Here is a 10,889-nt window from a genome sequence, read left to right on the forward strand (position 1 = left end):
ACCCACAATTTGCCCCCTATAAATATTCTATTATCCTTCTCCTTTCGTTTCAGGTTCAATCCTTCATCTTCAAACAAAGCTGGTTAGTTAATTGCAGATCACCGGAGATCAATCACATGGCGGCAGTCAATGGCGGAAGTGAAAGTCAACCGGCGAAACACCAAGAAGTTGGCCACAAGAGTCTCCTTCAAAGTGATGCTCTTTACCAGTATATTCTTGAAACCAGTGTGTACCCAAGAGAGCCTGCACCCATGAAAGAGCTACGTGAGGTCACTGCTAAACATCCATGGTAAGTTAATTACCTGATATCTGTATCTATATCTATATCTGTATCTATGTATACGTATATGTATATGTATACGTATACGTATATGCATACGTATATGTGTACATATATATATATATATACGTATATGTGTATGTATATGTGTATGTATATGTATATATATGTATATGTATATGTATGAACCTAAGATAAGTAAACTAAGGTTTGAACTTTTTGTGTATGATATGAAATAGGAACCTGATGACGACGTCTGCTGACGAAGGACAGTTCCTGAACCTTCTTCTCAAGCTGATCAATGCGAAGAATACCATGGAGATTGGTGTGTATACTGGTTATTCCCTTTTGTCTACGGCTCTAGCACTTCCCGATGACGGAAAGGTATAATTGAGATTGATATTTTTTACGATATAAAGAAGGTTGATTTTAAATGAACCTTCTATCTGCTATTTAAATCCCTGATAAATAAAGAGATTCTGGAAACAATCGGGAGAGACGTTAAATGGTATGTTTATGTGTTTTCAGATACTGGCTTTGGATATCAACCGTGAAAATTATGAAATCGGCCTTCCTATTATTGAGAAAGCTGGTGTTGCTCACAAGATTGATTTTAGAGAAGGTCCTGCTCTTCCTGTTCTCGACCTAATGATCGAAGATGTAAGTTATACAAATTTTTTTTATTTAAATATATTTACATAACGATGTTTGATATTCGTTAAATACCCAAAATGCCCTTCGATAATAATATAAAATTAAACTTGTTTATGAATCATTATTTTATTTATATTTATGAATTGTTGGTTTTTATATTAACAGAAAAAATTCCATGGAAGTTTTGATTTCATTTTCGTGGACGCTGATAAAGACAACTATCTTAACTACCACAAGAGGTTGATTGATCTTGTTAAGATCGGTGGAGTGATCGGATACGATAACACCCTATGGAACGGATCGTTGGTTGCACCGCCAGATGCACCTCTTAGGAAATATGTTAGGTACTACAGAGACTTCGTGCTGGAACTTAACAAGGAATTGGCTGTGGATCCGAGAGTCGAGATCTGTCAGCTTCCCGTTGGCGATGGAATTACTTTATGCCGTCGTATTAGCTGAAGTTACGAGCCGATCGGAAGAGGTGGTCTCTAGGTGTCACCCGTAGTTGGTGTTTCTCCTCGAAGTTTATGTTCAAAATTGTTAAATTATTTGCGACCTTAACTCTTTCGTTCAGTAACTGTTTTCGGTGTTCATGTTGTTTTCACTAAAAACGTATGTTATTATATATAATGCAAAATCATGATCGTTTTATATATAACTGTTTTACATATAAATTAATACCATAAAAAGAAGTCATTCAGACATAAACAAAAAATTCAATAAAATAAAAAATATATAATTATGAAGTAGTCGTTGATGTGAATTTTTCGTCTAATTTTGGTCAAAAGTCAAAACCGAGTTAAACCAAACAAACGTGGGGTCAAGTTCACTGAGCCGACTCGGGAAAGATGACTCAGTGACCCACCTTGTTTTTGTTGGTGAAGTTTATGTTATTTACAATATGGTCCCTGGAGTTGTACAAAGAGGTTTGATTATTTTAATTTCTGCAAAGAAGTTCTAACACTACAATAAAATCGGGTTTAGAGGACACTCCCATATTCTAAACGTTATAATAGACCTCTTTATAGGACTTAGTTTATAGGACCCAAAAAAAATAAAGTGTCATATCTAAAGGTGTTGTATTAAGTTTATATGACGTTTTTTGATGTCGTAATACGTTTTTAGAACATTTTTAATATAAAGCGTCCCATTATCAACCTTATAGGACACTATTTCAAAAATTGTCCTATAAAAACAAGTGTCCTATAAAAAATTGAGTTTCTAAGACAATTTCTCAAAAGTGTCCTATAAAGTTGCTAATGCGACATTTTGTATTAAAAATATCCTCAAAACCTTGTTAAGACGTCCAAAAACGTCATATGAACTTATTACAACGCCTTTCATTAGGACGCTTTATATTTTGGTCCTATAAATTAAGTCCTATAAAGCGGTCTATTAGGACACTTAGAGATTGAGGGTGTCCTATAAAACCAATTTTGTTGTAGTGTAAACTTACATTTTAGTCGAGGCTATTTGGTTGGTTTTTCATTAAATTACGTATCGAGAAAATTGTCTATGTGGATTAATTAGTCTGTATAGGTTGAGAATTAGTATGGTCTTTTTCATAAATGAAATGAGTGTGTTTTTTAATTCGGGGTGACAAGTTTAGGAAAAACTTGACTTTTTATATAAAGCTCCCACATAGAAGTTTACTTGAATTTCACTTTTTATATCATTATGTCATTATCAAACAACCATGTACAGTTGACCAAATAAGCTGTTGATCCTGTTACACTGCTGACAAACAGACATTGTTTAAAAAAAGAACTCTCAAATCTTAGTTTTTTTCTGCATAAGCCGAAAGTATAAAATGCGTGTGTTGAAAATTATTCGATCTGATTAAAAACGACTAACCAAACTTGGATATCCAATATTGAATTGGATTAGGAGAATATATAGATAATTGGTTGAAACGGTGGATTAATTCATTGTATAATTAGATCAGAATATGAATAACAACCTGATCAAATGGACAACCAGTAGTAAATATCATCCATTTAATAAAATCAATATGATTCAATCATCCATTTGATTGTCGAAGGTGTCGTTTGTTATCTAAAAGATGCTGAAGTCTGAAGTCTTATTTCATTTATGATTGATAAGAGGTGGTATTGAAGTCTGAAATTTGAATCGATAAAATTGTTTGTTTTTGTAAACTAATAGACGTCTAAATTTGTTCAAATTGTCTATTTTATTCATTAGAAGATTATAATATTGAATTTATAGATAAATTTATACAATTTCACATATTTATTCATCATCATTATGAAATTTATATCTAAATTATATAATTAGCATTCATTTAAATAAAAATATGTCATTTAACGGTATTTAAAAAATTTAAATCATATTAAAATACATCAATTGAGAGATGTGAGGATCAATTTGGTAAGGATCTATTGAGAGAAATGATCGCTTAAGATTAATCAATTGAGAAACGCCGTTTTCTGAAGGTTTGGAAAACAATAAGAGGCAAATAAAATGTTGTTTACCTCTTACCAGATAAGAGGACAATAAGACATAAACGCCTCTGAAAAATTGAAAAAAAAACAAACAAACAACCTGAATGGTCCTACCTCTTAACGAATCAAATAGTCAATATGTGATGCCAATATTTGTTTTATTAGTACGTTATCTAATCACATGTGGCTTCAATGCAAAGTCAAATGTGATTTGGACTTCTTGTGTTCTTTTATTTTGTCCTTTCTACTTAACGACTCTGATATAAGAGACTGATAAAAAGTTTTTTTTTAAACAAACAACGTCTAAATACGTAAAATCAATTGAATTCAATAAATGGGTTGGATCTATTCCGCTAAAATCCATTAAAAATTCAATCGATAAACGCTTGTAACCAGTGTTCTAGAAGGCATGACATCACAAGACGTGCCTCCTCGATTACAATTAGGTCTGTAGTGTTTTTGTAAGGTGTTCATGCCATGGTGCAGTACTTTTTTTACAAGGTGTGACTTTTTCCCAGTAGAATATTTTTTTTTAGCTTTTGTGTTTTTACACTTTTATAGATTTATTTAATCACACCACTCATAATTTCACGAATTCATACACATCATGGACTTACAATTAAAGGAACCTATAAAATTACTATTCTAAGTTCTATTTTAAATATTTAATCAGATAAATATTTTTATAATAATAATAATCTATTTGGTTTTTAATTCTTCTAATATTAATGCAAACTTTTTAATATCATTATATATAACATACAAATTTGTCGTCTTATGTTACGTCTGAAAAAACGTCATGTCTGTATTACAACATGTAAGATTTATGACTTGACCTTGCCATCATACTACGTTTTATGTAATTTATCTGATATTTTGCATGTAACTTTTAAAATTTAAAAATTTGGACATAAATATTATTTAAAAAGCCATTAATAAAAGCTCTCTATTATAATTATAGATGAAGTGTGTTTAATGCATGCAAACTTTAAATGTAGGGTTCTCGATTTTCGAAATGAATAAATAAATGCATCAATAAGGTTCCTTTACGTGGGAAACCAAAAATATATCCACAAAACATGTTGTCGTTTTGGGATTAGTCGACTCACATAGCGGGTTAGATATCCAGGTTAATAAAAAAAAAACTAAAAAGATAACACTACAAAAATGAGGAGTATTAGTCCGTTGCTAAATCCGTCGTTGATATGTAGCTAATGGTTAATAAAATGGATTAAGACTCAATAAAACTGAATGAAAACCAATAAAATGGATTAAAGCTCAATAAAACAGAATAAAGCTCAATGAAGCCCTCTAAAGTCTAATGTAATCCGTTAAAACCGAATAAAAACCAATAAATCATTTAAAGCCAATGAAATCGATTAAAGCCTTGTAGAAAAGAATAAAGCCTAATAAAACTCGTTAATGTCCAATTGAATCATTAAGGGTGTGTTTAGTATTCAGACAGGACATGACAGGAAAGAATAGAACAACTGTTCAACGTTTGGTAAGATAAAACTGGACAGAACAGAACAAGTAAAATGACCAATTCACCCCTGATGACTTGTTTATTTTAATTAATTTATGTAATTTTAATTAATTTATGTAATTTTGTTAAATTATAATAGAATAATTATTTTTTATAACAAAATATATCATTTAAAGTTTTCGTAAAAACAATTAAAATGACACCAAATAAAAAGTTTATGTGGTTTTCTATTTTTATTTTTATCTCTTTTTTACATTATTTATTATTATTATTATTATTATATAATAAATTACATAAATTAATAAAAATATAGGAACCCTATAAAAATAATATTTTGAGGACAGTAAAATGAAAATATAATAAATAAAATTTAAAGAATGAATAAAATGTAAAAAAGAGACCTATTTGATGTTTTAGAAGAGAATTAAGTTTTATTTTGATATTATATTGGTAAAATATAAGTCTGTTCCACCTTGTTCCATGGGGTAGGGGTGGAACGGGTCTGTTCCACTTTATTCCACTCTGTTTCTGTCGGTTCCACATAAAATTCATGCCAAACATGGGATAAGGATCCCTGTCCTGTTCTGTCATGTCCTTGTCTAGTGTACCAAACGCACTCTAAAGTCCACCATGACCCATTAAAACCGAATAAAGCTCAATAGATGTATTACAGTTCACTAAGACTTGTTAAAGCCCAATATAATTTGATGCGTATACCTGTTTTTCAGTTGGCCTCTTGTATATCTAGGTCAATGTGTCTTATAGGGCTTAGTATTTTAGACTATCTGTGAACGCTAGAATGATCAAATGAAATAAAACTATAGGTTCTTGATAGGAGGGCCTCATTAAAGTAAGAGAGATTGTGTAATAAATTTTCGTAAACCAAGAACCATCAAGCACCCATTAAAGCCTGAACAACACACATATATACATAATCCAATACATGTATCTTCAACAATATATACATAGATCCAATCGTGGTTAGCAAACAACACACATATATACACATCGTGTATACATATGTATATAACACGAACAGACAGGTATATATACATATGACGCATACACATGTGTACATATAACACACACATTGTCTACACATTCCCATACACACACACACACACATATATCTAATTATCGCAGTTAGCAACCAACACACATATATACATATCAAACACATGCATGTATACATATGACACCTACACATATACATGTGTACATATAACACATAGAAAAAGAGAAAATATGAAAAACCAAAGAATCTCTCACAGATCCATCGCTGATCAGTGACGGATTAGCGACGGACATGTGGTATCCCTTGTTGATTCGTCGCTGATCAGCGAGAGATCTGCTAGAGATATGCCAAAAACCATATCCTTCGCTGATTAGTGACAGTTTAGCAAGAGAACTGATTTTTGGCCCATCCCTTGCAGATCACTCGCTGATAAGCGACAAATCAACGATGGACAGACCAAAAGCCAGTTCTCTCGCAGATCCTTTTGGCCCATCGCTCACAGATCCGTTGTTGATCAACGAGGGCTCTGCAAGAGAACTGGTTTTTGGTTCATCCCTCTCAAATGCCTCGTTGATCAGTGACGGATAAGCGACAGACAGACCAAAAACCAGTTTCCTTGCAGATCCCTCGCTGATCAGCGAAGAATTAGTGAGGGAACTGGTTTTGGCTTGTCCGTCGCAAGTAGCGAGGGATTTTTTCCGTCGCTAATAACCATCGTTGATACTTTGTTTTCTAGTAGTGTAAATAACTTGTAATACATATAGGTTTACAAAACATAAAAAAATGTCCGATTATTTTAACAGATTATTTTATAAAATTAATGTTTATAGAATTAAACGATAAAATTTTCTATATGTAGATATTACAGTAAGGGTTGTTTGGTTGATTTTTTCATTAAATCTTGTATGAATAAAGTGTTATGTATGGATTAATCTGCCGGTATAGATTGAAAATATTTTTGTTTAGGACGGTTTTTTCATAGATGAAAATAACGTGTGTGTTTTTTTAATTTGGAGAGACAGGTATAGAAAAAACTTGAATTTCTGCATAAAGCTCATCTGATAACTTTCTGAATAAGTCACTTTCTATATTGTTAAACCACTAACAAACAGTCAGGTATAACTGACGGAATAAGCTGAGCCCCATTAAGTTTCATTAAGCTGCTAATTAGCAAATATGGCCTAAGTTTATATGATGTTTTTGAGCATCTTAACAAATTTTCAAAGACATTTTTAAAATAATTTGTTGTATTAGCCATTTTACGAGACAATTTATTAGAAATGTCATATGGACGTATCATTTTTAAAACACTTGTTTTTATAAGACAACATTTTTCAAAATAGTGTTGTATAAAAAAAGTTAGCATGACTCTTAAAGTGCAAAAATACTCATAAAAACACCAAAAAATATTCTATAAACTTATTGTAACATTTACCTGATGAATAACCAACCCACAATGAATAGGGAGGTACAGTAATACTAATGCTATGAATGACCCAATAGTGAATATTGGTAATAATATCTAGAAAAGAACGTTCTCTTGTGTTTCTAGACATGTTGAGCTTGGTGAAACTAACTACTTAAAATTCAACAGATCATCTATTTCTTTTTTTATCAGGTATAATACTTTATTGTTTGGTCATATAAAGTATTGTATTAAGACACTTGAACATTTTTAATGTTTTATAAACTTATTGTAACACTTTTGGATATGATCATTTACTGTTTGCTTCTATAAAGCAGTATATTAAAATATCTAGACAATTTTGCGTCCAAAATACCCATTTTTGTTACAGTGTCACATAGAATTCATATAAACTTTCATTTTATAGATGTTATGAACGAGAATCTTTATAAGATGAAATTTGTTGCTTCATGTATCCACGCAAATACATGTGATGCATAGTTGTTAATCTTGAAATGCATCCACACAAAGACATGTGAAGGATAGCTGTTAAGATTTGGGATTATGTGAGACCAACCTGTTTTAGAAAGACCCGTGAGACCATCAAAATAACATTGAACATTCACAACGTAAAACCGTGAAAGTACAAAAAACATCAAACATTCTCAATAAAAACATTGTTTACCTTCACAATGTTTTGTTGTGAAAGTTCAATTTTATTTTGTGGTCTCACAAAAACAAGTTAATCCATGAGAACCAAACCCTGGTTGTTAATCTTGAATGACTGCTCAACTAATAATAATATTGATTATGTTCTTTTAGAGGTCATTGATTTAAATCTCTGTAGTACGTTGAAAGGTTTATTTGTTTGTGAATTTCAAAACACCACAGATGATTGTAATGTACGTATACTGACCTGAACACTCACGATTATAAAACCAAAATGTAGGTGTAAAATTTCTAATGTTTTGCGGTGTAAATAACTAAAAAAATTGTTGTATGTATGTAATAATATATTACAAAACTTGTATACTCTAGTAAAAATACTGTACGTATATACTTATTTGTAACTGAAACTTTGAAAACTAGGTTAGAAATATCAAGATAAAATATATTTCAATATGGATATTAAATTAAAAAGAAAAAATACCCATTTTTTATATCATTTATTTATAAAAAATTAATTAATTAAATAAAAATAATATATATGTATATGAGTTTCCAAAACTTGATCCATTTATTTTGAAATATCAGAGCATCTCTAAGAGTTACATTTATTAAAATCTCTAAAAAAATTACGTCGAACTCCAATTGGCTACTTTATTTTAACAATTTTAACATTAATTATATTAATAAAATATTCAATACATATATGATAAAATGTTATTGCTCTTTCATGCATATTTAATTTCAATGTCTTTTACTGTCGAGAAAGATCTAAAGTTTTTTTTTTTTTTTTTTTTTTTTTTTTCATATATAGACTTTTATAGATTTCCAAATTTTGGAAATTTCCATCTTATCTGTCTTTTTTCTATATTTTAACATATCATTTGGCATAGCTGTCGGAGCTACAAAAAATTATTAATTGGATAGAAAAGAAAAGAAATGCAATAAAATGAAAGAAAGAAAAGGTTTTTATTTATGTTCTCAAAAAAGAAGGAAAAATAAGGAAAGAAAATAAGTTTTTGTATTCTTAAATAAGAGAGAAGAAAGAAAGTCGTCATTTTAACGAATATACCCTCAAAGGGAAAAAAGGCTTCGTGGAGGGAAGAGGTATGGGACGTAAAGGATAAAAGGGAAAAAAGCTTGTTTTTTTTAATGCAACAAATAAACTCACACACCATTCTCACATTTTGTGAGGTGTGAACTCCTGACCCTCCTTTGAGGCCAAAGACTACGATACCGTTAGACCAAAGACCATTTTTTTTTGTAAGGGTGTCCGGGCCAAAGCCCGACTAATCCCTGGCAAATTTGGAGGCTAAACATGGCCCCACTTAAATGTCGCCAACACTCCCCTCCAGGGCTCGAATTCGGGTTTATGACTATATCATGCCCAAGCCTTTACCACTAGGCTGGAAGGTCTTTGACACCAAAGACCATTTGATGGGAAAAAAAAAAAAAGCTTGTTGTAGGGAAGAGGCATGGGATGTGAAGGATAAAAGGGAAAAAAGACTTGTTGCAAGGAAGAGGCATGGGACGTAAAGGATAAAAAGGAAAAAAACCTTGTTTTTTTAATGCAACAAATAAACTCATACACCCTCCTTATCTTTTATGAGGTTTGAACTCCTGACCCTCCTTGGAGGCCAAAGACTACGATACCACTAGAGCAAATGCCCTTTGATGGAAAAAAAGCTTGTTGTAGGGAAGAGGCATGGGACGTGAAGGATAAAGGGGAAAAAGCAGCTTGTCGGAAGGAAGAGGCATGGGACGTGAAGGATAAAAGGGAAAAAGAAGCTTGTCGTAAGGAAGAGGAATGGGACATGAAGGATAAAAGGGAAAAACGTTTTTTTATATTAACCTGGATGTCCAACCCGTTATGCGAACCGACTAATCCCATGGTCGACCATCTTCTTTGCAAATAGCCTGGAGTCACTGCATTTGAACCTCCGTGGCTACAAGAGAATTTTTATTTCTCCTTGGATTTGAACCTGAGACCTCCTGGTACTTTTGACTTTTAGAACCAAGTTCAAATCAATCAGGCACCACCCTTATGGTTGAAAAAAAGTTTTTTATTAATGGGTAATTTTGGAATTTTACTATTAATTTTTAGAGGTGCGATTCTTTCCTTCTCTCGTTTGAGAGAAAGATTCGGGAGGAAAGTTGTGAATTTATTTCCTCCCCGTTCACTTTCTTTCCCTCATAAATTTTTTTGAAAACACGAGTCTTCTTTTTTTCTTCCATTTTCTTTCGTAAAAGTAGTTTTAAGAACATAGCGTAAGTTTTTTAAAATTTTATATTTTATCACAGCTGTTGAAGATGATTTTAATAAGAATTTTAAAAAACCCTTCAATATTTTAATTAAAAAAATTAGACATTATTAATTTATATGCATTGTTTTAATATTTACTAGAATGGTACTCGCACAATGCAACAAGATACATCTTGATTTTAATATTTTATTTTATTTTTTATCTCAGTCGATGTTATAATATGGTCTTATGTGATTTTGAAAAAGCAAAGATGTTTTTATTTTTCAATAAAATATAAATTTAAAGATATCATAAAAATTTGAGAAAAATATATCGATATTAATATAAATTAACTATTTAAAATTTCTCATTTTTTGTGTAATTTTTAATTCAATTTTTTTTATTATAGTTTAATTTAGGTTCAATAACGAAGTAATTTATATTTGGTTTAATATTATAATTTTCTTATAAAGATAATAATTAATTATTTAGTTAGAATTCAATATTATCCTAATTATATTTTAGATTTTTTATATTTTAAAATGAGATATTTATCCTCTATTTGATTATGTTTATCCACAGTTAGTTACACGAATTCAAATATGAAGCTTTAATAAGCTATACTTACGTATAATTACTTGTAATCTTGAATTTTAAGTATAAATATACAATACTTCA

General features: G+C 30.8%; 1 protein-coding gene across 1 annotated transcript; it reads left to right on the forward strand.

The window, feature by feature from the left end:
- The first annotated feature begins 57 nt into the window (after positions 1-57).
- On the forward strand, positions 58-1,587 carry LOC112512135 (caffeoyl-CoA O-methyltransferase-like). Its single transcript, XM_025117981.1, has 4 exons — positions 58-289; positions 520-664; positions 809-940; positions 1,100-1,587. The coding sequence occupies exons 1-4, from the start codon at positions 117-119 to the stop codon at positions 1,391-1,393; spliced, it is 744 nt and encodes a 247-aa protein (XP_024973749.1). The 5' UTR covers positions 58-116; the 3' UTR covers positions 1,394-1,587.
- The last annotated feature ends 9,302 nt before the right edge of the window (positions 1,588-10,889 follow it).

This window comes from Cynara cardunculus (genome assembly GCF_001531365.2).
Source record: "Cynara cardunculus var. scolymus isolate 2C chromosome LG 5, CcrdV1, whole genome shotgun sequence".
NCBI classification, from domain to species: Eukaryota; Viridiplantae; Streptophyta; class Magnoliopsida; order Asterales; family Asteraceae; genus Cynara; species Cynara cardunculus.

Bases quoted from the DNA above. Each gene is read 5' to 3' on its own strand.
- LOC112512135 (XM_025117981.1), top strand. From the start codon at position 117: ATGGCGGCAGTCAATGGCGGAAGTGAAAGTCAACCGGCGAAACACCAA. The intron at 290-519 runs GTAAGTTAATTA...GATATGAAATAG, and splicing joins GTCACTGCTAAACATCCATG to GAACCTGATGACGACGTCTG. The intron at 941-1,099 runs GTAAGTTATACA...TTATATTAACAG, and splicing joins TCGACCTAATGATCGAAGAT to AAAAAATTCCATGGAAGTTT.